Source organism: Alexandromys fortis, unplaced genomic scaffold (assembly GCF_014885135.2).
Source record: "Alexandromys fortis isolate MF-2015 unplaced genomic scaffold, M_Fortis_MF-2015_v1.1 scaffold_12, whole genome shotgun sequence".
NCBI classification, from domain to species: Eukaryota; Metazoa; Chordata; class Mammalia; order Rodentia; family Cricetidae; genus Alexandromys; species Alexandromys fortis.
In genome coordinates this window covers 3,080,900-3,108,032 of record NW_026067937.1, presented here as the reverse complement: position 1 = coordinate 3,108,032, position 27,133 = coordinate 3,080,900, and the positions used below count along the sequence as shown (strand labels likewise).

General features: G+C 41.5%; 1 protein-coding gene across 5 annotated transcripts in view; it reads left to right on the top strand.

The window, feature by feature from the left end:
- Dcdc1 (doublecortin domain containing 1) overlaps positions 1-27,133 on the top strand; it is a 154,422-nt gene that overhangs the window by 102,750 nt on the left and 24,539 nt on the right. For 4 of the 5 annotated variants that reach the window (XM_050147094.1, XM_050147093.1, XM_050147095.1 and 1 more), the window contains 9 exons: positions 2,754-2,889; positions 4,536-4,695; positions 9,321-9,479; positions 11,274-11,474; positions 15,006-15,099; positions 17,282-17,449; positions 19,801-19,983; positions 24,024-24,227; positions 26,052-26,253. In XM_050147094.1, coding sequence (XP_050003051.1) covers positions 2,754-2,889; positions 4,536-4,695; positions 9,321-9,479; positions 11,274-11,474; positions 15,006-15,099; positions 17,282-17,449; positions 19,801-19,983; positions 24,024-24,227; positions 26,052-26,253 — 1,507 coding nt within the window. Of the gene's footprint in view, positions 1-2,753; positions 2,890-4,535; positions 4,700-9,320; positions 9,480-11,273; positions 11,475-15,005; positions 15,100-17,281; positions 17,450-19,800; positions 19,984-24,023; positions 24,228-26,051; positions 26,254-27,133 lie in introns of those variants that run through there. The other variant, XM_050147098.1, reaches the window with a different exon arrangement.

Here is a 27,133-nt window from a genome sequence, read left to right as displayed (position 1 = left end):
ATAAATATGTGTTTATCACGCCTTTTTAAAAAGGATACCTTTTCCTCCACTACAGAGTCTACGGCAGGCCAGTTATTCACCACTTCTGATTTTTTTCTATGTCTGTTGCTGAAGGAGAGAGACCCTTAACTCTTTTTGAAGTCTATCTATAGTTATTTAATGATTTCCTTATTAATGACTAATTTCTTTGCTTTCTCAGATTAAAAAAACGTACACATTTTCATACCCTCTAATTGGAGTCTAGAGAAAGCTGAGAAATGGAAGGCCTTGCACGGCCTAGTCTTGCCCACCCCCTCCTCTCTGGAATGAGAGATATCTGCGTAGGGGGAAACATTCGTTGCCCTGGCTGATGCCTGAAGCTCTTTGAATAAAATCTCCAAGCTGAGCATGGTGGCTCATGCCGGTAACCCCACTATTCCTAGACGCTGAAATAGGAGGATTGTTGTGAGTTCAAGGTCACTATTGGCTTTATAGTAAGTTCTGGACCTATCTGATTTGTGTAGGAAAACACCATCTCAAGAAAAAAACAACACCCATGCACACATATGCGATCAACACAAAATAAAACAACTTGGTTAGTGCTCTGAAGCTGAGAACCTCTTGAGCGTTTGAAAGCCACGTTCAGTGAACAGTGTGAGAGGCAGCAGGTGAAGAGGCCTTGCTTTGTTTCGGCAGGTTTTATGTGGAATGCGAACTCTATCGCTTCTAAGAGTTTTGTTTGCTTTCTTACGTTTCTGTTTGTACACGATGCTGGGGTTATTCGGTTGTTTCTGTTTTCTTTCTCGCAGATGGAATTTTGGGCAGAATAAGTCAATAACAAAAGATAGATGTAGCCTGAAGATGAGTATAGAGGAGGCACCAGGGCAAAGGGAAGATGGGCGTGAGGAGGGTGGGATGATGGTGTCGGAAGTGCATCTCTCGTCACCAGGGTTTAACTCACTGCACTGTGAGGGGGGAAATTGTAATGGGGCCAATTGCTAGCCGTAGTGTCTGTCAGAGAATGGGAAGTCTGATGTTCAAGAAGGGGACAACCTAAGAGGATCCTTCCTGCATCCTCATGCAAAGAGCTAAGTGATGAGTGTATGATGATGGCAAGAGGTGGCACTGGGGTTCTCCTCCGCCTGGGTCTCAGCATGTCATTGTTTTTCCTGTCTTTAAGGGAATATGTGCCAGGTGTGGTGACACAGTCCCACGCTCCCAGCAGTCAGGGGACTGGGGCTGGATGATCTTGAAGCTCAAGGCTAGCCTGGGCTATGTAGAGGGACTCTGTCGATGGAGAGGGTTGGAAGGTTGGGAGGAAGGAGAGAAGAGAATGTATTTAAGGGCATTTAAGAAACAGATACATGGGATGAGGAACAGTGCTACTTCTACTATTATTATCCAGAAATTACACATCAATATTTAATGCACATTTTAACATTGTTCAATAAGCTAAAGCTACCTTAAAAGAGAAATGTTAATTCTATATCATTTTAATTGAAGAACTCTTTACAGTTTTTAATTAAAATAGAATTCTATCACTTTCTCCCAACCACTCTCAAGTTGGTGGCCTTCTTTCTTTGATTATTTTTATTTTATACAAATATATATGTATGTATGTATGTATGTATGTATGTATGTATGTATGTATATGCATAAACAAGACCAGAGCAATGGCAATATCAGCAGACATGTTAACATAGAAGGGAACAATTTCATAGAGTCCCATCCCTAGGCAAAGAACCACAGGTAACTCATGACTACTGAGAGAAGGAGAATTAGCTTCTCCCAAGGATGAGCTCTTATTGGTTGTCAGATTCAGAGTGGCCAGCCTTAAAACCATATACACACAGACAGCAAAAACATATCCAGTAGTGTGTATGTATGTGTGTTTAAAAAGATCTTGGTTTTTAATTATGTGTACACTTGCGTATGTTTATACACATACATGCAGTGCCTCCAGAGGCCATAAGTGGGTGTTGGATCTCCTGAAGTTAATTTACAGGTGGTGGTGAGCCACCCAACATGGATGCTAGGAACCTACTCCAGTCTTTGCAAGAGTGGTACATGTCTTAAACTGCTCGCCATATCCTCACATTAGTATTTTGGTGTTTATATGATACTACAAGTCCATTTCTGCAAGGGATCTTAATCTTTTTTCCACTAAAGAGCAGGTAGTGGAGATCTTAGGCTTTGGTGACTATGTGGTCTCTACAGAAACACCAGCCATTGACTGCACGTAAACAAATCAGCAAGTTTCTTTCCCAGGAAATCTGTATTTACAAAACGTACCAGCAGCTCCCATCTGGGCCATGGTCGCATTTGGCCAGCTTCTGATTAGCCCTTCATTTCAATCCTTCCCCCTTACCTTCCTTTCCATTAAAAAAAATTTGAAACTTTTTATTTGTAAATGACTACAGACTTATAGGAGTTGCAAAAAGATGTGGAATGTTTTTGTTTGTTTGTTTGTTTTGCTTTGTTTTTTTTTCCCCTGCTCCATGCTGTGCTCCATGAGAGGCTGGCATTACTGGCCAGCCATGATAGAGGCCCTGGGGTCTAACAGCATGCATGCAGTTAAGGCTGTGCCGCCTGCTGGGCGCTCTGCAGAACCAGTGCCTTTGTGGGCGGCTTGTTCCTTTTCATTACTGGGTAGTACTCCATGACACTGTAGTTTGGCTGTTCACCCTCCGTACGGTCCTGACTACTGGGACTGCTTCTACTCTGAGCTGTTTCCATCCCTTCCACACCAGCCCCCAGACGCATCTCTTTGATAGGTATATGTTTCATGCGGAGAAGCCTGGATTAATCCTGACCTCTCCATCGCTCAACAAAGGAAGCAAGTCCTCCTCAGAAGCCTTGAGTTTGACGTTTCCAAGATTAAAACCTTTTGCAGCTTGTGCAAGGAGGAAGGTAAGCTTTGGCGGTACCTTACTTCAATACCCCAACACATCCAATGGCATGGCTTTGTATTAAAATCATATTTATTCAAACAGTCCATGTCTCAGCTCTGCGGCTTGCTGTTTGGCTCTTTAGCCTCATTCATTAAAGTGTATTTAACACGGTTGCATATTTTATTACCTACTATACTTCCGAAGAGCCAACGGTTAAAGAAAAACAATTCAACATAATTCCTTTTCTGTTTTACAGATATGTAATTTGTGAGTCCCATGCATTCCCATCAAGGAAAGAGGATTAGATGTCCAATCATGTTTTAATGTTGTACCATCTGTTTATGTCATCAATCTAATAGGCAGGGCTAAGAGATTCTAGTCTGCAGAGCCCTCTCTTGGCTGAAAGGAAAGAACTTGGGACATAGATCATCTTGTTCCTGGACTCCCAGGCTGAAGTCTATGTCTGAGGTCACTGGTGATTGTTCGTTTGGCCTGGACAGGACTGGGAGTGGGCCATGGATTCCTACCTGGCTCAGCCTCCTTCCTGCTGTCTTACTCCCTGGAACCAGGCAGTGGTAGCTGGCTTACTTCTGGCTAGGGAGCTACCTTATCCTTGTTTGCCAACCACTTTAGGAACTTTCCAGAAAGCTTCTTGGCAATTGATTAGCTGCATGTCCAGAAAGCCAAGTCCACATGCATGTAGCCATGCGGGAGGAGGAAGGTCATGTCACAGAGGCCTGATGTTCCCCTAGTGTTTCCACAGTGACACCTCTCAGGGGGAATGCAACTTCTAGCACTGGTTTCTAGTATTCTTTGTCTTCTGCCTTTGTCCCTGCAGGCCAATACTAAAAGGTAAACTCTTTATACACTAAGTAGGAGAGAAAGGCTTGTGGGGAACCCACACACCAATGCTGTATTTCTTGGCTTATATAGTTGTCGTCTCAGGACAGTATGCTGTTTGAATGTCAAAAACTGTCGTTAGCATCTGGGGAGTCAACTCAGTCAGTAAACCACTCGTCACTGGGGCTGATTGCCAGCACGCTTGTGAAAAGTCAAGTGTGGTTACAAGAACCTGCCATCCCAGCACTGGGGACAGAGACAGGCTCACTCACTAGTCAGCCTAATCAGCCAGGCTCAGTTCCCCGTAGGGAGCCCTGGCTCAACAAACAAGATGGACGGCGGCAGAGGAACAACATAACAATATGGTTGACTTCTGCCACCCCTACCCCTACTCCTGTCTTTGGACTTTTGAGTTTCTCTTGGAATATCTCTCTCTCTCCCTTGTGGACTTCCCCTTTCCTTACCAAGGTAAGGAAAAACCATTATCCCCCACAGTTTTATACACCTTTCTCAGTACTGGATGTCATGCTTGCGTCTGAATCTCAGAGAACCATCTAAAGACGTATATGGAAATGCTATAGCTTGTTTGAATAATTGGAATAGAGAATCGTTAAATTAACCTCGGAAATACCTACTATTAGTACTTTTGTCTAAGTAAATCTCCAGAGGAAAGAATTAGCAAGCATCCAGTTGAAGTCCAACTTCTTAGTTTAAAGAACGCCCAAAGGCTGAAGGTTTTGCCCTTCATTGAGTATGTAATTTTGAATTCCTGGTGCTCTTCAGTCGTGACTAATATGTCTTTGCAATTGGTTCATTTCTTCTCAGCTCTCGTTTTAGAAGTCCAAAGTGACCTTGTGTCTGGGGGCAAGCTCGTTGTGCATAAACCTGTAGTCGTTGTTGAAGAAGAGAAGCAAGAGAAAGGACCAGAGGGAACTCAGATGCAAAATGATGCTTTAATACCAGGAAATGCTCCCAGAGACGCTCTGTAAGTAAGTCATCACTGTGGCTGGAAAAGGGGCCAGTACTGTGTGACTGCAGCTCTTCCACCTGAGGCAGTGTGGAGCCCATGCAGGGAACTCAGAGACGTTTCTGAAGCTCCATCACTTGTCATACCGTATTCACTCAGTTTCTGACAGACCAATAGAACCAGGGCCTTAACCATCACCTTCCGCTCCTTTCAGCGATGCAGCTACAACATTCTCTTAGCATGGCACTTTCCTTTCCCCTTCCTTCCTCCCTCCCTTCCTCCCTCCCTTCCTCCCTCCCTCCCTCCCTCCCTCCCTCCCTCCCTCCCTTCCTTCCTTCCTTCCTCTCTTTCTTTCTCACCATGTTTTGTCCCAGTAAACACTGAATCCTTTTGAGCCACTGAAATCGCTTTCTGGAAGATCGTCATAACGCCATCCTTTTAGGCTCTCTAAGGTCCATCTGTGGACAGTTATCTTACCTTCAGTGCTTCCGGGAGAGCCTAGGCTGACAAGCTGAGTAATAACCTTCCCTCTTATGGCCCTCAGCCCTGCCTGATAATGGCCCCGCTTTTACCTCATGGTCACTTCCATTTGACACATCTCTTCTTGCTGTCTAGCATACCAGCTTCTAATAGGTGACAAACTATGACCTGAAGATACCTAATGCTCACTGCAGATACTTCTTTCTTTCTTTCTTTCTTTCTTTCTTTCTTTCTTTCTTTCTTTCTTTCTTTCTTTCTTTCTTTCTTTCTGCCTCAAGTTCTCTTTCTTGTCACACACCTATCTGTGGTGACTTCACTAAATTTAGACAGTGCTGTACATGGAGATGTTCATGTCGGGCCTCTTCGCCCTGTGCCTTCTTGTCCGACCTGGGGCCTCTGTGTGGCAAAAGACCCAACCCCACATGCTCTGCATAGGCAGAATAAGGGTATGATGAGTTCATACAGACTTGAGCCCAGCGATTGCCAAACTCACTTATCCTTGTTACAAATTTATTTTTTTTGCCTTTATTAATTTTGAATGTGTGTGTGTGTGTATGCGCATGCCCGCGCGCGTGTGCGCATGCAATGCATGCACCACACTGCAGGTGCAGAAGTCAGAAGATAAGGACTTACTTCTCTTTTCCCACTGTGGCCTATAGGTATCAAACTCAAGCTGCCAGTCCCGGTGACAGGTCCCTGTACCTGCTGAGCCACTGCTGGCCTGCCTTGCTACCAACTTGTAGCAAGCTGGTTTTAGGAAGCACTTTTCTTAATCTGACAAGTGATTCATTCACCTAGTCCAGGTCTCCAAACAATACAGGCACTGGCAAGCAGTTTTTTGCTTTCGGAGAGTTTCTTCTCCCATGTGGCGTCTCCTATAAAAGTTAGGTAATTGGACACAAACTTTCCTAACAAGCTTTCCATTCTTCTGAAAAATGTTTCCTCTGGCCTCTAAATTACCAGGCTGCACTCAGACAAAACAGAGTGAGGAAAAAGGAGTAACCTTCTAGAGCAAAGATCTGCTTTGTGGATCAGTCACGACAAGGCCTGGAGTCCTTAAGGTGCGGGAACTCATAGCTCCCAGCACACCGGGTTGCTGGTTCTCACCCAAACACCCCAGGCAGGTTTTGTGACCCAGGCTCTCAAAGATTCCCTGAGTCCAGGTGCCACTGGCTCACAAGGAAGCTCATTCTGCTTTGATGATTTACTGACTGGTTTTGTGTCAAGTTGACACAAGCCAGGTCATTAAAGAGGAAGGAGCTTCAGCTGAGGAAATGCCTCAATGAGATCCAGCTGTATGATGTTATCTCATTTAGGGATCCTTGGGGGAGGGCCCAGCCCATGCTGGGTGGTGCCATCCCTGGGTTACTGGTTCTGGGTTCTATAAGAAAACAGACTGAGCAAGCCATGTGGAGCAAGCCAGTAAGCAGCATCCTCCATGGCCTCTGCATCAGTTCCTGCCTCCAAGCTCCTGCCCTGTTTGAGTTCCTGTCCTGACTTCCTTCAGTGGCGAACAAGAATGCTGAAGTATAAGCAAAATAAACCCTTTCTTTCCCAACGTGCTTTTTGGTCATGGTGTGGCTTCGTAGCAAAAGAACCCTAAGACAGATGACCAGCTCTCAGAAATCTCTGCCCCTTGAACTCATGCTTTCCTGTGATGAACTCCACTTTTAGCTGGCAGGCCTTCAGTCCTCGCTTGTCAATATACCTGGCTGTCTCTCTTTGAACATAACTTTCACTCGTTCTTTGAGCTATATCCAATGACAATGTCTTCTGTATCTATTTAATTGTGTTTTTAGTTATCTCTTTTTGAGTTGTCATGAAAAGACATGGGTTTTCATAGTCCATCCCACCATGAGTTACCCCCACTGCCCTCCTCCACCTTCCCTTCTGCTCTGCCATAGGCACCTTCTTCCGAAATGCCCCCGTTGGCCTTCCATGTCACATATCCTTCATTGCTCTCTCTCATGTTCCTTCCTCCCTGACCGGTAAGACATCTTTGATGACAAAACTCCACGTTAGGAAGTCCTTGTGTGATTTCTCTGGAATCCGTCAGTCTGCATCTTTGGAGGATTTAGCTTGTAAGAACTGAGGTGACTTAAGAAAGGTGATTAAGAAAGGTGATTCAAGCAAGTTTTGGGAACATAAATCTAAAAGGGACCTTCTCTTCTCTTTTTGAGATTATTTGATTCCAACATTGCTTCCTCCCCTTCTCTCCATCCACACCCTCCCATTTACCCTTCCTTACTCTCTTTCAAACTCATGACCTCTCTTTTTATTCTCACACGCATGTATGTACATACATATATGTTTCTAAATATAACCCACTCAGTCCATATGTTATTTGTATGTATGTTTTCAGGGCTGAAAGGCAGGCTTTTTTTCATTGCTGGGTTCTGTGGAGAGATGTGTGCCAAAGCCTGTAAGGAGGAGCAGTGTGGGAAAGAGCCTGGGCACTAAGTCTACATCCCTGCTGATGGGAAGCAAGTACAGAGCACAGAAAGTGGGGACAGCCTTCTCATTCCTCACAATATTGCAGAGAATGTCCCTTCCTAATTCCTGAGCTCTGTCTGGAACCACCTCCATGACTACTCACTCTGACATGTCAGCATCTTACTGTTCCTCAAATGAATCAATGCATTCTTGATGTTTTCAATTGTATTTATTTATTTGCTTTTGACTAGAATGTTCTTCCTCAATAGCAAGATTCTTCTGGGCCCTCAGTTTTGAGCTGGCCTCAGAGAGGAATCTGGCTTCACTTCTAAAGCACTGCAGATGGCAGCAAAGCAACTCCTCGCTGCAGTGTCCTTTTTTCTTCTACAGGGAAGCTAGCTGTGGCTACTCATTTCCTTGTCTATTATCTTTCCTTTTCCCAACACAATGGGAGCATAGTGAACAAAGACCTTACCTGTCTTGTTCATTACTGTACCCAGCACAGAGAGTTCTATACCTGGCATATACCAGAAGTTAGATAAATATTGGTGAAAGAAATACATAACTAGTGGAATATGCATCTTATGAATAAGAGATTTGGTTGATTAATTATTTAAACAAGATAGATTTTAAAAATGCTTTTCTAGAATTGACTGCGTTTGTCTTGCCAGGACTAGCAAAGGCTGGTGAATTCAGAGTAGACTATAGGACACTGTGTGGTGAGGGTGGAGGAGCTGTGCTTTCTGTTTCAAACACAAGATGGCACTGGCGTCTTTTCAACAACTGGGGATATGCTGACCAGGGAAGCTTGCCTGGGCTTGGAAAGAGGCCTTGGTTGCGCTCCAACCTCATACCCATAAGCATCACTGGCCCTGGCACTGAAACGTGCAAAGCCAGATGTATTAACACCAGAGTTGGCCTGGAAGACTTCAGTCATTTGATAATGCTGGTGCTTACACCAAATTATCACCACTACCTTGTTGATCGCAGCCTATCCCAGAGAAAGAATTTATTTACCCAGCTGCATATTAGGACTGAATTATTCATGCTGCTTTGCCTGTGTGTTTATACCTCCCTCAGCAGAACAGTCTTCATAATGCTCTGTCCTGATCTTACTCAAGGCAGATGTGTTCTAAGAACAACCTGGAGTTCAGAGTCCGCGGATCTGAACAGTGGCTGCTACTCCTGCCCCTTTGTCTTGAGTTTTCAAAATTACTATGCTACTCTAAAGTTTTCATGTGTTTTTCTCAATTAGAAAACATGCATGCAGCTGTGATTTGAGTCACTTTCGGCTCCTCTATTGAGAGGAAGATTCTATAATATCATCTTCAGAATAAATACCTGCAATCTGGTCATCTGAGCTATACTGCTTTGTACAAAATCAGGAGCCACTTAAGCACCAGTGTGAGGAGTGTCATTTCGTGTCCACTATGAGTTGCTCAAACTACTGTTTAATAGCTTTAATAGAATTTTGAAATATAATACATGGACCCACATTCTAAACTAAAATAACAAAAATAAATGCTGTAGCCTATGACATTGAGGGATTTTGTTTGTAGGCATCTACCAACAGAGGTGCATTAGTGGATTTCCCGATCTAGGCACCCCTGTGAAAATATGATCTACAGAAGTGCCAGTATCCTGCAGGCTGTGGTCAGGCTACAGCTGGAGACTCTGTGAACATATACATCAGCACTCTTAGACTTGACTTTGCCCCTGCATCTTGACAGAGATTCACATGCGAGAGCCCATCTCCGCATGGAAACCTGTCGCAGGATGCCCAAGTATGCCTGGCAGGACCCTTCGTACAACCTTGCTAATGGCGACAGCCTTCCAAAGAAAACGGACGAAGAGCTCTCGGAAAATGTGCAGCCCCAAAAGAAACACAGGTAACGTTTGCATGGGATTCCTGTTGGAAGGTTCGGTCTGGTCTTAGCTCTCCTTGTGCGGCTACAAGCACATTCCTTAACATCTTTACTTTGGCTGCTGTGTGTGCCCGCGTGCACATTCTTCTCTTGTGATGCTGATCACAGCATCTATGACATGTAGGAAGGACATGTTCTTTACCCCTCAGCTCCTCCTGTGCAGGCTGACATGATGTTTGGGTATCTGATGGACTCTTTTTACTAAATGGTAGTTCCAGCCGCCTTTGACTCCTGAGAACTTAGAATAGAATCGGAACGCTTGTATTCATTGGATGAGCGTGTGGGTAACTTACTAAAACCTTAACGAGGATGTTCTTAATACCTTAAGAAGCTAGGAAAATACAATTTTTCCTTTTAAACATTTTTGTTCTGGTTGTCATCCAATGAAATGTTAGGAATATAACATGCATTGTATTTTTCCACAATCTTTAGATATTTGCTTGATTGCTTGATGTTATAGTGGCTACTAGCACATGTGAGTCAAACAGTTTCCACAGATTTAGCCATTACCATTAGAGCACACACACAGTGGAGGCTTAAGAGAGCTTTTGGATGAATATGCCAGTGTATTTCGATGTTGATGATATGCCACACATATGCTTCATGTTTTGTGGTCCTTAAGTAAGAGATTTCTTTAAATTAACTTCCTGGCATTTCCTTATTTGGTTATGATAGTTCTTTGCTGAAATTTTGGAGCCCAGAACCCAGCAGCAAGAAGAAAAAACATTTCAGTTTGCACAGAACACAATTACTTCTCTGTTTTCATTCTGCATGCCTCTCCCCTGCCTCCTCATTTTGCCTGAATTTCACCTTTTATTCCTTAACTATACTGCTTTCCATATGAACTTGCTTTCTCTTAGCTGGCAAATTTTTCAAAAGATCTCTTAAATAAACATTTATTTCTTTTAAAAAATGAATTAAGGATTCTACTTTAATTTTTTTAAATTAACATCTCTCTCTCTCTCTCTCTCTCTCTCTCTCTCTCTCTCTCTGTGTGTGTGTGTGTGTGTGTGTGTGTATGCCATATCTGAGTATAAGCTGGTGGAGGCCAAAAGATGATGTTGGATCCCTGGAGCTGTGTTGTGAGAAGCTATGAGCTGCGTTCCTGCTGCCCTGCTCCTGGCCGCCAGCTAGCTTATGCCCCAAAATAATTACACGAAAACTGTATTCTTTTAAACACTGCCTGGCCCATTAGTTATAACCTCTTATTGGCTAGCTCTTACATATTGATCTAATCCATTTCTAATAATGTGTATAGCACACGAGGTGGCTTACCAGGGAAGATCGTAACCTGCAGCTGTGTCAGGTGGGAGAATCATGGCGACTGACTGACTCGGCTTCTTTCTCCCAGCATTCCGTCTGTTTACTCCACCCACCTAAGGGCTGGCCTATCAAATGGTCCAAGGCAGTTTCTTTATTAAATGAAAGTAACTCCTCCATCAGAGCTGGGGTTAGAGGTGTCTGTGAGCTAAGTGTTGGATGTAGGTGTTGCAGACCGAGCTCAGACCTGTTAAAGGAGCAGCCGGCACACATCCCTGCTGACCCATCTATCCAGCCACAGGGTTCTACCTCCCCCCCCCCCAGCTTAGAAGCACATTGCTGATGGATGGCCTCACTGCTGTCCTTCGGTTCTATTCATCACTGCAAGTTAACACACAGCCCACAGGCAGCTCTGACCAGCAGAACTTAGCATCTCCAGTGCATACACTTCCGGGGCCGTTTTTGGGTCACTAATAGGCTTTTTTTTTTTAACCTTAGCCATTTCCCAAAGCACAGTAAATTGCAGAAGCTGCATCATCAGGAATTTGAGTACAGAAATAGGCGAATCATTAGCTTTGCCGCTCCTCAGCTGGTCCTGGGTGTACAGGGCTGCAAACCCCGGTCGGGCACAAAGGTCGTTTTGGTGGAGAAGAAATCTGATGATGGGAACCAACGCTGGACACATAAGGAAGAAAGCAGGTAAACCCGCTGAATTGTGAGGTTTATACACCAAACTGGATGAACAATAGGAGAATAGGCTTTTATCCCTGCAAACGACTAGTTATATGAACCACAGTTTATTCATTCAGCTGACACTGTATGTTCATCAGAGGGAAAATATACCACGATGTTACAGCCCTTAACATTTACAAACTCAAATGTGAGGCACCCAGTTTTATAAAAGAAATGCTATTCCATCCAAAATTCCCACCGACCGTGACACAGTGATGGTGAGTGACTTCAGTTCCTCACTCTCACCAGCAGACGGACCACCCAGACAAAAACTGAATAAAGAAATCCTGGAGTTCAAGATTATCATAAATCAAATGGGCCTAACAGACGTCTACAGAGCATTCCACCAAACACTAAAGGAAACAGTTTCTTCTCAGCAACCCATGAACCTCCTTTTAAACTGACCACATATTAGAATACATAGCAACTCTAAGCAAAGTTAGGAAAACTGAACTACCATCCTGCATCCTGACCACCACAGATGAAGGCTATGGGTCATTGAAGGTATTGTTTTAGGGGTGGAACTTCAGCAAAGAACTAAAAAGATCAAGATTCTTGTTCCTCTAACTAGACGCCTAGCGTACAAAGATATATGCGCTATATTTAGTGGTTCTTTCTTCTTTGTTTTTCTGGATCATGGTAAAGGTCCTGTGATTGTTTTTTTTTTTAAATTAAAAAAAGACTTTTTTGTATGATATATTCTTAATATAGTTTTGCCTCCCCCAACTCCTTCTAGATCTTTCCCAACACCCAAGCTACCCACCTCCACACCTTTCTGTCTCTCTCCCTTTAGAAAACAAACTAGAATAGAACAAAACACACAAACTACCAAGAGAAGATGGACCAAAGTAAAAACATATGAAACAAATATATACATAGACACATACACATTCACATGCACAGAAATCCCATTTTAAAATCCAGACTTTTCTTAGATCTGGATGCAGGCATGACTGAGTACAGGTGAACATGGGGGGGGGGTGACCACGTGACTCTGACTTGGGCAAGCTTGGAAGTGCTTCCATGGCCATTGTGAGAGAGATACCTGTGGCTCTGAGTCCTGGTTAGCTAGGTCATTTGTTCTTCTGGGTGCTGGAGAGAAAGGAGCCTAGAAGGCAGTTAAAAACAGGAAAAGAAATTTGCCTAAAACTGTTAGCTGATGGGCTATGAGCAGCTCTGAAGACTCTAGGCATGGGTAACACTAAAGTCTGTTTCAGTCTTATGGAACTCTACAACTTGACCATCTTGAGACTATCCTGTGTCAAGCCATGGGGAAATGAGGGGTAGTTGGTGGGGATAGTTGGCTGTTATAATGCTTTTGTCTTTCCCTGTTTTGACAGTACCATTAATTGGTACTTACCAATAGCAAGAAGTATTTCCTTTCTATAAGAAGCATGTGCTTATGAAACTTCCACATGAAGCCCCTATATACAAAAGAGCAAGGTGGAAACAATGTGCCCCAATGATCTCAAGATGAATGTAATTTCAAGCATTAAGTCATAAGTGGATCTATTCTGGGTAATGTGGACCCTAAGGTAGTGACATCTCAGGGGGTCGCTGCAGGACATCAGCAATCATCTGCTCATTTGAATATTATTGAGTGCCAATACACATGTAAGAAATACACATGTATGAAAACAGCTGAGCCCACAGAGGTGAGGTCTTGCAGGACCAAGCCCTGACAAAAGCTGAAGAGGCATTTCAAAAAATTAAATATCCATTTTGGAAATTCAGTGGTACCCCATTAACTAACTATGGAGGAGAAAATAGGTTGTAAGATTAGATGACCATCTTTCACCCATATGATGGGCTTTAAGTTTTCTATTTTCCAGAACTTTGTGATTCTTTACAGTAAGGGTGGGTTGTTTTTATTCTCAGAAAATTGAATAAGCTTTCTGAACGTTTTTTAAGTCTTTAGAAAAAAGATATTCTATATTATATATGTAATATATATACAATCCCCATTTTCTCTCTGTCCTTTTATTCTCACCATTACATTTTATATTCAAGGTCGGTTACTTATATTTTCAATGACAGAAATGCCACCACTGGTCTCTAATGTAACCATGTTCAGGAAAATAGGGACAAAATCCAGAGTAATAATCTTTTGTTTGAATATTCGTTTTAGTGTTTCAAAGTGATATAAGAAAAATGACATGAGGATTTTCACTCAGTCATTTGAAATTAATTTCTCAGGATTTGTACTAGCTCCAAGATCTCTTTCAAATTTCAACTGAGGGGCAGAGAAATGGTCCCATGCTTTAGAGCCCTGGCTGCTCTTCCAGAGGATGTTGGTTCTGTCCCCAGCACACACAGTGGTTTACAACTATTGATAACTCCACTTTCAGAGGATCCAGTACCCTCTGCTGACCTCCATCTGCACCAGGCATGCAAATGGCATATGGAAAAACATGCAGGCAAAACACACGTGAAAACAAATGAATAAATCTTAAAAAAAAAAAAAAAACTCAACATAGGGGCTAGAGAGAGAACTAAGCAGTTAAGAACACTCCCACTCTTCCAGAGGACTGAAGCTTGGGTCCTAGCACAGACATGGGATGGCTTACAGCCCTAGCTCCATGGTGATTAGCTCCCCCTTTTAGCCTCCAGAGGCTTGCACACACACATGAACATATACAAGTATACACACCAATAAAATCTTTAAAATGCTCAACATACATCTTGGGTTTTAGAAAATCTCCTTTGGAAACATGAGAATTTAATAGAAAATACATATTAAGATTTATTTTACCCATTATGTGTCTCTCTGTGTGTAGGAATGAGCATACAAGTGCAGGTGCCTGTGGAGGTCAGAGAAGGTACCCAAGCTCCCACGGCTGGAGTTACAGGCGGTTGTGGGTCAGTGTGGCAGCTGGGAACTGAACCTGAGTCCTCTGGAAGAGAAGTATGTGCTCTCAACTGCTGCACCATCAATCCAGCCCCAGGAAAATACTTTAAAAAGCCAAGCAAATGCACCATTACAACTAACAGTTTCCCTTATGGTATTTACTTTGACATGCATTAACTCACTCAACTCCCACAGGGTGCACACTATTCCAGTGCACAGATGGATAAATTGAAACATGTGGAGTTTGTTAATGCCATACAGTACTAAGAGATGGACCCAGGATTCCATCATATGCAGCAAAACTATAAACTTCATTTCATCATCTTCAGTGCTTCTCAGTAACAGCAAGCGTAGGGCGATAAAGATATATCAGGGCAGGTAGAATCTAGAGAGAGAAACTGTACCGTAATTTAAATAGGGTACATAGATTATGAGGAACTATTAAACATGATAAACACAAACTATTGTTTATACATTATACATAAATTATTATATGGATAATATCTATATTGGAGTATCATAACTTATTTGTTCTGATAAGACGGTGAGACCTAAAGAAAACTGGGTTTCTACATAGCAGAAATGTATAGAAATTCCAATTATATTAACCACAGTCTGTTACATAGTGGGACTAATTCTGTCTTCTTAAGGACCTTTCACCTCGTGAGTAACCCTGACCTTGTACTGGCAGTGTCTATGACCAAGGCTCAAAATGAAGCCCAGGGCTATCCAGTTATCATTCAGGTAAGATACACACAGGCCAACAAGAAGCTATACCCTTTCAGGAAGCTGCAGCGAGACTCCATGCCCCCTTGTTACAGAGCAAAGGGATAGCTGTCCTAGAATGTTGTTTTTAATGTCACTGTTAAAATACTTTTTGCAATACCCTGCCTAGACTTTAAATTGAGTATGTTGAGATACCTCAGTTGGGTTTATTCTGGTCAATGGTGAATATAGGCTTGCTGGTAGTCAAAAGTGGGGACAGTTATTACAGTCACACACTGGCAAGCAGGAGAAACTGTCCCTACAGATTTCCAGAAGCTTGCAACCTCAGAAGGTGATGGCTTTTTGGTGCACCTAAATTTATTGATGGGGAGCACAGGCAAGGCCCCACGGCATAGATATTGGAGGAAGAGACCTTGTCCTTCTTTTGGGAGGTCATGAGCCCACAGTCGTAATTCTGCTAAGAAACTCACTTGCAGTACCTCTAATGCAGGCTTCATTTGAGGTTGGGGCAGAGACCCTGACGCTCTTTCCTGTCACCCCTCCTTAGAACCAAACACTCACAAATGGACGTGTGATGCTGCCTGATAGGCCAAGAAACAGCTTATGAGCGTCCCAGCTCTGCATCCACCTTCTGGAAGCTGCACCCTGGTTTCCACCAAACAGCATAATCATCTCCACAGAACATTTGCTTTATTCTGTGTTTTTTAATGAGGAAACTTGTTTTGCAGTTTGGAATCCCAAATCAGGACACAGCAATCTGGATAGATTCTGAAGTTCGCTTAATTAAGTTTTCTGTCCTTGTGGTAAATAAGAACTAGACATTTGTGCTGAAGACGCAGCACACACAGCCTTTCATGTTTCCTATGGGGGCTCCTCAACAGGGGCCACAGCTAGGTGAAGCCTCACGCGGCACACATTCCGCTCCCTACTCATTTTCATAACAGTTGGAGATATGAATGTCACCCCCAATGTGTCTTAGTTTATAAAGAATAAACTTAATCATAAGGTAATTCCGACTAACTTCCAGGTATCTTCCCATTACCAGCGCTTCCATTTTATGTATTAAATAAGTCTTTGAGAAAACATTCATGTATCTATAAGTGGAAACGAGTCCCTTCAGGTTAATACCACTAGATCCTTTCCTGTTGCTCGAGAATTTAGCCTTTGGTTCTCCAGATCGTGGAGGGACCTCTGTTGTCTGACCCACTAAATTAGTGCTAAGAGCTTCAATGCTGTTTATATCTTACCAGGCACAGTAGTTATTATAAATTATAAAGTTCCTTGAGGCATGATATGCTTCCCTGTCGCTAACCTGCCGGCTTATGTCTATTTAATTACACTTGAGATAACTCATAGAATGTTATAATCAAATAACAAAATTACTTTCCATAATAATGCAAGCAATAGAACTAAAACACATATCCTGTTTCTATTGCATAGTTAGCTGAATTTTTAAAGCTGGGTTTTTAAAAACTCACTTCCTTTAATATCAATCAAACGCATATTGAGATGTCGACAAATTGTGTTTTCATTTAGTGAGTTGGTGTTTAGGGAGATATTGTGCATGTATGGTAGGCAAGAACATAAAAATAATAGGTAAATTCAAATACAGTTGGGAAAGCAGAAAGTCAAATAATGTTTCTAAAAATGCTGTTTTGGTCAATATCATAATCTTAAATGATCTAATCAATAATAATTCTAGAAACTTTTCCTAAAATATTTTCATGATTTACACACACACACACACACACACACACACACAACACACACAGATATGACACGTGCACACATGGTCATTTATTCTGCCAATTTATTTATTAAAGGGAATGTTTAAAAAAAATGTCCTGCAGGTTCAACTATTTAGGAATTTCCCTAATTTCCTAAGCATAATTTTTCTAAGAAGAAATAATTAATGTTCTTTTAAAATGTCAGAAAAAAATCACAAAATAGTGTTAGGAGTCAAAAATAGTGGAATTACAAAATTTTAGTTTGTTTTTTTGGTTTTTGGTTTTGAGAATCAAGTATGTTTAATGTTATGTAGCTTTGTGTGTAATTCCTAAATATTGACAGTAACCATCATTTACAGTAAGTTATGAGTAATTGTATTTCTAAATTTATCCAGTAAAGAATGCCTGCTCCACCATCTTATAAACTCGCCTGTCTTTCTGAGTCCATATTTTGTCACTCTTTCATTTTTCAGAAATACAAGCCACATAGCAATGGGGCTGCCAATCAAAAGTGGCATTATGTGGCAAATACTAGAACATTTATAGCCTTTCACAGCACTGCCCTGGATCGGAAAATCACAGCAGCGAATTCCTCCGGTCTTTGTACGTCATCTGTCACTAAAGAAAACATTGATCAACCTGTAAGTAGTTCCCTCTTCCCAAAGATGGAAGAAAAATAGGGTCAATTAATAAAGCAGGAGGTTTTTCCCCCATGGGAAGCTTAAGTTCATATAAGGCTGAACACTAATTTGCTTGCTTCAGACGGGGTCTTGCTACAGAGGCCAAGCTGGCTTCTGACTGGCAGCCCTCCTCTCTCAGCCTCCAAGGGTGGGATTACAGGTGTGCACCACCATGCCTGGCATGAATGCTGATTTTTGATGAGACTCTTAGACTCTGGGACTTTTAATAGGAAAGAATGAAAGGAAATTATGAAAAGTAGAATAAATTACATCCTCTATCTAAAACTACTTGTTTTACTGTGGAAAATTTTATACATCTTCTAAAGTAGACACTAGTACAGTGAATCTTGATTGATGCATCATATTCATTAAGATTTAGACACTTTTGCTAATCCCAGATATGATATTATTTTACCTCTATATTAAGCATGCAGTTTTATAATTTTGATCATTTTTGACAAAATCATCAGGCCATTGTCATGATTAATAAAAATGAACAGTGACATTTGGGCAGTATAATAAACTATTTTTACCAAATTTTCTAGGTTGTCCTAAAAATTCATTTTTATCGTTGGTAGTTTGAGTCAAGGTTGAGAAAAGACCCTCAGGTGGGATCATGTTTACAGCATGGTCCATAGGCAGGCAGCACGCTCTGACTTGGGGTGCCATTTGACTTGGTTCTCTTTCTCCACGATCTCTGTAAATAGGATTCACACTAAAGTTGTTGTTAAACCTATGCTTACCATTTTCTACAGAGCCTTCACAGATTGCCATGTGTTCTTCAGATACTCAGGTCTCTGAAGCCTATACCTAACTTCTGTTTTTAATGATGCTTTAGTGGTTTGAAGGAATTTCTCCTCAGCCCAATACCTGAAAATTTCTCTATGTCGATTCATCTAATGTCATCATTTTGCTTCAAATCAGTCAATTCTATCTCTACATCAGTTAGCTAAAGATTTAATAAGAATATTACCTCATTATAATATTTCAGTAGTCAAAAATATGGTCTGAAAGAAAAGGCAGAGGAAATGTGTGATTCTTTTTTGGACATCTACTTAATCAACTGAAAAAAATGTATATCCCTTGTGAAGTGGCAATTTGGGTTGAGCTCTGCCGGACAGCTCTGCTGGTCTTGACAAGGGCTGCAAAAGTGGCTCTCATCATCTTGTGGATTTTTAGTGTATGAGCACTGCATAGTCCAAGATGGAGTCTCCCACAAGTGTTGACTCTCCAACCATCCACTTCTCATGAAGCTTGGTCCAGTGAGTTCTGTGTGACCTCAGGGCTCCAACTGTAGCTACAGAGCCAGGCGCTACACTGCAAGCTGGTTTCATGCACCTGCTTGCTTCTTACATCGGCTGTCATTGGGCCAATGTCAAGGACATAGCTTGCTCACGAACACAGAGGAGAGGAGAAAAGCACCGTACCTCTTGACCAGAAGAACGGTAATGTCACCAGTCGAGAGGACATGTAAACAGCATTGGAATGGTTTTACTGTAGCCACCTTTAGAAAGAATTTGCTACACTAACAGCCCCATGGTTAGTTTTCAAGTCATTGCCTACCAACCACAATTATTTTTGCATGATGTCAAGTGAGGTCCCACCCCCGCTTCATTTTTTTACTTGTATTAATAGCCTTGTTATGAACTCCTGTGAGCTTACATACTCAAATCCAGTCACACTTTTCAAATTGTTCTTTCTAGTCTCAAATTGTCCTTCTTTGAGTCAGTTGGGACACTTATTTTTGCTCTTGCATTTTTTTTTTCGATTTTATTCCTTAACTCCAGGATCGATTAGTTTCTGTGCACAACAAGATGTCCCTTATATACAAGATGTTATATTGTAGTTTTTCTGCCTCCTAAGAGGTACTGGTCATTCTTCAAAGAAATCTTGATTTTGTATAGAAGTTAGGGTTCTCAGTATTGCATAGTCATTGTAAAGTTAAGGAATACTTTTAAATTTTCTAATTACTGGGGCTGGTGAGCTAGCTCAGCAGATAAAGCATTTGCTGGCAAACCTGAAGACCCAAATTCAGTCCATGCACCCCACATTATGGAAAAAGAGAACCAATTCCTACAAGGTGTCCTCTGACCTCCACCCATATGTGCCCTGCCCCCAGCATACACACACCAAATAAATAAATACATGTAAAAACTTAATTATTGAGAAGCATAATAATGCATTTGGGTTATGGTTTTAAATTTAGCATTTGATGATGACAAATGTGTTTTCCTTGTGCTGTGAAGAGTTATGCAAAAATGCCTTCATGGTTTAGGAGTCCCACATGGAAGCATCTTTTTCCGGTATTTTAGGGATACTGTTACCTCTCACCCGATGGAAAGAAAAAAATGATGCTCTGCCTGGCTTGTGGACAGTCCATGCGGGCAGAGAAGGGGTTGAAACAGCTGCTTCCGGGCGCTCCATTCTTCTGTGTTTCCGGCTCCGAGCAGAAGTCCTTGCCACGAAAGCCATTCAAGGTCATCAGCATTGCCAAGGTACTTCCCCACTTATCCAGCTGAGCTCTGTCACTGCCCACGCGACAATGATTTGGAAACTTGGGTGCATTTAGATTGGCCTCACATCCAGGTTCACTTCCACGCATCCACTTTATCTTCCTCAGAGGCACCTTCCCATCCTGCCAACATTGATTCCTTTATTCTAATTGCAATTTAAATTGCATTGTCTTCTAATAGTTCTGTTCAGCCTTTGGAGTGAATCGGGCACTTTTGCTGCTGTAGGCTGCTGTCACCTTTCCCTTCTCTTTGTGTAGCCTTTAGGTCGGGAAGTGACTTTGAGTCTTTGCTTAGCACAGCAGCATTTGCTCTATGTCGATAGGGAAAGCTCCTTTTTTATGAGCATGGTACATTTCAGGGAGGATTTGACACGTAGGTAGTTCAGGCTAGGTGGCAGAATTCATGCATCCATACCTAATACCATTTAGAAGCCCTAGGGGTAGTGGTAGGGGACTAACTCTGCCACATTCTGTGACCTTAATTTTAAATGACACCATTTTAAAAAAGAAAATCCTCCCTTCAACTTGAACAGTGTTGTTGGAGGCCACTTATTGGTTCCCAGCCACCTGGCTAGCTTGGACCTGAAATAATCACTCAGAAACTGAATTAATTAAATCACTGTTTGGCCCATTATCTCTAGCTTCCTATTGGCTAACTCTTACATATTAATTTAACCCATTTCTATTAATCTGTGTATCTCCACATGACTGTGGCTTACCAGCTAAAGTTTCCAGCTTCTGACTCTGGCGGTGGCTCCATGGCTTCTCTCTGACTCTGCCCTTTTTTCTCTCACCATTCAGCCTAGCTTCCCCTGACTACCTAAGTTCTGACTTGGTATAGGTCCAAAGCATTCATTAATGGTAATCACAGCACACAGGGGTGACTCCCGCATCACCTCCCCTTTTCTGTTTAAATAAAAAGGAAGGTTTTAACTTTAACATAGTAAATTACATATAAAAAGCAGGTATCAAACAAGAATTACAGTTACAATATTTATATCTACCTTATCTTTTATCATAGCTAAAAAAACTGTAACTATAACTATAAATTCTTCAACTCCATCAAAGACACCAGAAGGATATAATATTACCAAAGTGAAAAGAAAGTGCATTGTAAGCAACTTCCGAAACTCTAGAATTGATAGTGACGTCTTGCTACCTGGACAGTCACCCAAAATAGTTCTTCTGTATTATTGGGGCATCTGTCTTCAGCCTACAGGCCCACAGTATCCAGCAGACTTTTGTACGAAGCAGGAAATTTCAAAGACAGTTCTGCCTATATTGGTGGTTTGTCAGTCACTATTTTTCTGTGTCCTGCAGAATGTCTAGCAGACTCTTTCATGAAGCAGGAACCCTTAAGGATCATCTCACCTTTAGGCAAGTTCAGCAGTCATTTGTCTATGGGTTCTGCATGTCCAGTTAAGCAGTCCAGGCAAGAACAGTTTCTTGCCCAAATGGCTAACCAACTCCATAAGAAGGCTCTTCAATGCCCATCTTTCTCTTGAAGTAATTTGGTGCTCCCAGGAGCACATGTGTCTCACTGTCATGAAAAGTCCTAAATTCTTAAAACACTTTAAATGCCATATTCTGCAGTCTTTGAAAGATTTGAAGAATTCCTATCCATCTGAAATACTTCTCTGTACATCTAGAAAACCTAACTTACATGACTACAAGCTTGACTACTATAAATGATTCTCTATTTATCTGTATTTCTTAATTATACATTATATTTTTAAATGAGATGCACAATCACAATACCTTAATCAAGAGCAGAAATATATATATACACACACACATATATATATATACAGTATAACAAAATAAACCTTAAATTTGTATCAATAAACCAAGATCAATACCAATGCAAATCTCTATAGCATATCACCTTTTAAATATAAAGAAACATTTATAGACAAGATTTAGGAATATGGGTGTAGTTTTCTCCATACTGCTTCCTGTTGATTGTTGGGTGTAGTAATTTTTGGGTGTGTTCACAGCGACCTTTGTGGGATTTTGTTTCATCAAACCACACCAGTCTCCATAGGTTCTCATCCTCTGTGGAAACAACAGAAGAGCCTCTTTTCCAAAGCAACATATATTTAGATCCAAATTTGGAGTTCATGATACCTTTATAATATACATGCTGGTTTAGCTTAGCAGCCCATTTAATGAAATATCTCTCTGTACTTATTCATAGTCAAAAAATTCAAAGATAACACAATAATATACATAATCAAGACTCTCTGTGAATTTCATCATTATATGGCTTGTTTTTACTCTATTACTTTTTAATATTTATTTTATTATCTTTACTATTTTAATCTATGACTATCTATACTCTGTCTCTTTAAAGACTTTATACTTTTGTTAAAAACCATTTACTTCTTTTCCAAATATCTATACTCTTTGTTTTATTTTTTCCAAGCCTATGCACATTTATCTAACATTGTCACCCATTTAGAGGTCTTTTATGTCTGAATCTGTCCTACTGTGTATGGGTAATTGTGTATCTTCATTGTTAAGGAGTGCTTTTTTTTTAATTTTAGCTGCTTGTCAATAGCTCAGGGTTATTACTGATTTAGCTCTTACAGCTTAAATTAAACCATTTCTATTAATCTATGGTCTGTTACATGGAGTTACCTTTCTTTCATCTTTATTTTTACTTTTATTGAGCTCTACATTTTTCTCAGCTTCCCTTCCTACCTCTCCCCTTCAATGCTCTCCCAAAGCCCCATGCTTAAGGAATGCTTCCTTAAAATGCTAAGTGCTTTTTAAAACTTAAGCTGCACCATTACAAGGGTATATACGTTACTACCTGCTTGCCCAACCCAGCCCAGCAAGGCAAAGCTGCTTGCTGCCTCTGAGAGCCATGCACAATGAACGCCACATCTCTAGGCATACAGCTGGTCCATGTTGTCACCAAGCAAGCTGTAGCATATTGCTCACAACTCCAATTCAAATGCCTGGTTTCCCAAAAGAGTCAGAGTTCATGCTAGCACCACTGCCCACAGCCAGGAAGCTGCTGTTTTGAAAGTGCAAGTGGCTGCTACCGCTGAATCAGTAAGACCTCTCTTTAAAAAGCCATGCTGCTGCTTGCTTCTAGCAAGCAGAGCCCACCCAAGAAAATGCTGCTACCAAACCTGCCTACCTAAGTTCTGCCTTGCTATAGGTCCAAAGCAGTTTCTTTGTTCATTAATGGTAATCACAGCACACAGAGGGGACTCCCACATCACAGTGTAAAGAACTGGGGGTGGGGTCGGGGAAGGGTGGATTTAAACAGCAGAATAAAAAGGAGGTAATACTAAAATGTGGCAGCCTGCCAGCCTGGTGTGCCCCTCAGAAGTCACCTGCCTGTCTCTAGACCTCACTCCACTGTCTCCCAAACCTGATTTATACTAAAGGTGGACAGTGACAGGTTGCAGTGAACTCTCCCTAAGTAATAACCTGGAAAAAGAAAGGAAGCAGTCATCTGGAAGCCTGAGGGTATTTGGTTTTGCAGAGGTAACTGGAAGGACTCCTCTATGTTACAATAGTTCAGCTTGGGCCTGTGCATCTAGGCAGGCTCCTAGTCAGGACACTGGGGAAAGCTTTCTAAGGGATGTTCTATCTTCCTCCTTCATCTTTCACCAATGGAAGGCCTCTTTCTAGAGCTGTTCATTAAGAAAGTATCTGTAGTGTTCATATTCCCTTACTTCCATCCCAGGTTCTCTTTGGTCCTGGTCTCCTTTTTTCTGCAACCCAAACAAACATACAGCAACATTTAAAGAAAACAAAAGCAAGTCAGAAAGACAGACCAACTGCTCAAAAGTCAGTGAGAGGGCTAGAAAGAGAACTGAGGAATTTTGGCCCAACTCTCTTCCTCCTCCACACTAGGTATCTAGAGTACATAAAGAAGACACTATAAAATGTAGGTCTACCACATACACACATATGTGGACTTTAAAGGGGGAGTAGAGATATGCCAAGATAACAAAACAGAAACTATTCAATTTGTGTAAATGATTATTTTTTTAAACAAACCAGGCTGATTTGTCTTCTTATGAAGCTGAAAACACTCTAAGATATTACGAAGAGCGTCTGTCATCTTTATGGATGAAGGCACGCACATGCACTACATTCCATAGTGAAGTGGTACCTTCCTACAAAAAGGCAGTAAAAATAATCGCGTACAAAAATGGGGATGGATATCGGAATGGGAAGTTGATTATGGCTGGAACATTCCATGAGGTAAGTGGCTAGTAATAAAATGCTGTATGTGTCCTTAGAGGTAATGGTGGTGGCAATTCTGGACAAGAAGTACCTCAAAGCTGAGCAGCAAGTAACCCTGTCTACATCTACCAATTTGAGCTGAGGAGTTGAAGATTTCCATTTTCCAGAGGCATCATTTCTGATGGTTTTTCTCTGAATATAAAGTTAGAAGCAATGTGAAACTAGCACCTTGGTTTTCAAGGGACCCAGAACAAAGATGTAAAGGAAGTGGGAAAATGGAACCACCAGGCTGTCTTCGCCCTCTTGGTAAACAGAATGCCTTTTTCCTCCTTGTTCCCTTGCACTGCAAGTTGATTATCACCTGAATGTTTTTTTGTTTGCTTTGGTTTGTTTTTTTAATGCCCCTCACTTGGACATTAAATGCCCCTCATTCAGAGCTTCTGAGCACGTGTTTGTTGACAAGGTCTTTCACTTCACTTTTAAATGGGGGGTGCTTGAGTTGTTAGAGATTATGTGACTGCCTTAGAGACTGTGTAGTCATGGCAGGAGAGCCCCCCGAAGTGATATTTCTGTCTCAACAACCCTCCTAATACTTTTAATAACCTATTTTATAAGGTTATACAGTATGGTTTTTTTCCTGCCAACTCCTTCTACCCACTTCCTGTCACTCACCTCTGGGGTTGAAAACAATTGGCTTTTCTTATTAAGATCTTGTTGTTCAGGTCTGGAGAGATGGCGCAATGTTTGTGAGTATCTACTACTCTTGCAAAGGACATCAGTTTGGGTTCCACACTCCTATTGGTAACCCACACAGTCTGTATGTAACTCCAGCTCTCTAGGATCTGATACACTCTTCTGGCTTCCTGGGGCATCTGCACTCATGGGCACACAGAGATGAACAGCCATAAACATAAAAACAAAAGTGAATCTTTTCCAAAATGAAACTATTGCTCAATGAACAAAGCAAAGTACAAAAGTTAACCCCAAGATTTACCCAAGGCTACAAGACTGGCCTCCTCTCTTTCTCTTTCCATCTGACGGAGATGATACCCTCCTCCCAGTACATAGTTCCCAGAGATTGAACTCAGGCCTTCTGGTCTGTGGCAGGCACGCTCAGTCTGAGCCATCTTGTTGGCCTACAAGGCCAGCTTTTAGATTTGTTTTCCCTCTGCAAAATGGAGGGGATAATGTATGAGAGTTTTGGTTAGAAAATTAATTATTTGTTTAATTAAAACTGTTCACCCATTTGCAGTATTGCCACTTTATATCTTATAGTGTAACAAAAAGAAAGGAGATGTTACGCACTTTAAGTATAACAAAAAGAAAGGAGATGTTACATGCTTTAAGCAAGAATGTCTCGTGGAAAAATATATCACCGTATATAAGCTGCTGGGCTTCAGCTTTAGGGCAGGGAATGTTCAAAGCCAGGTGCAGCTCATATTAACTTAGAGAAAACAGATGTAAAAATTGCCTGTAATCAGAAATCAACATCCCAGTTATTCAGCATCTGTTTTTTGAAAATAAGGGCTTTACAGATTTCTACAGTGGCTGACAGCTTGATATAATTTCAATGTCATCATTATTTTTTATTAGTGTTTTTAAAAAATTGTTTTTATTTTTCTGTGTTCTGCCTGCATGCAAGTGCACTTCATGCATGTCTGGGACCCTCAGAGGTCACACAAGGGCACTGGATGCCCTGGAATTGCAGTTACCTGTAGGTGGAAGCCATCATGCGGGTACTGGGAGCAGAACCTGGGTTCTCTCAAAAGCAGTAGGTGCTTGTAACTGCCCAGCCAGCTCTCCAGTGCCTCCTATTGATTACTTACAACTCGTAGTTTGCAGCTTCTTGCAGAGTGCACAGAACGACTTGGACTCACTAGAGCAGCCACCAAAATCTACACCAGAGATGGAACCAACATACTCACTTTGAGCGGCTTGGTTCTGTGGGCCATAGGTGAGACCCTCACCCAGAGATACCCTGAGACACAAGAGAGAAGCATGGAGTCTCTTGGGACAGAACAGACAGCTGTTCAAAATACAAAAGGTTGGTGAGCTTCTATGGGCATTAGTTGGTGATGTTATGCTACGTTATCAAAAAGTTAAATATGATTCATCCAATCACCACAGCAAGGATTTCAAAATTATACCAGTGATTTTTGTAAGTGGTTCAGAGAAAATAAGATGCTCATAGTGTCCCTACTTTTCTTAATAAGTAAGTAAATAAATAATATATTCTAGTTTTAGAACTGAACCAATAAATTAATTCATAAAATTGACAACAGTAGGTAATTTAACTACTTTGTAAAGCACTAACATTGTTTTGTTCTAAAACTCAGACCCCAAATCACCTGGGAGTAGTGAAAAAGTTGTTGCTAGACCAGCACTCTCTTCCCACTGTTGATGGGAAGGTCTCTGTTTTCTACTTTTCCTGCCCTCTTTTCCATCCCTGACCTTGCTGCTCCCCCTGCTCTGCGAAGCCCTAGAAGCTCTGGTGGATGCTCCTTTCTTGTCAGGTGTGATACAACAGTGTGCTTCTCAGTGTGAGATTTTCTACTCCAGTCTTAAGAGTCATGGTTTAGAGCTTATAAACTTTGGTTTGGGAGTCAGAATAGCAGGTTTCCAAGCTGAATGACATTGGTCAAGGTCTTAAACCCATCTCTACCTCAATCCTCACATCTGTACCTAGATTTACCAATAATCACTTTTCTTACAGACTTTTCATTAGAAGCAAAGGAATTAAATGCTGATTAAAAGAAGAAAAGCTTATCTTAAAGGGAATAAGAGATAGTTTATTCTGGAGTTATTTTGAGTAACCAAAGCTAAGGAACATAGTTTATTGTTCCCCCAAATTCTATGTTCCAACATGGAAGCCATTTTATGGTTTCACAGGACAAATAAAGTCATAAATCAAGTCAAGTTTAAAA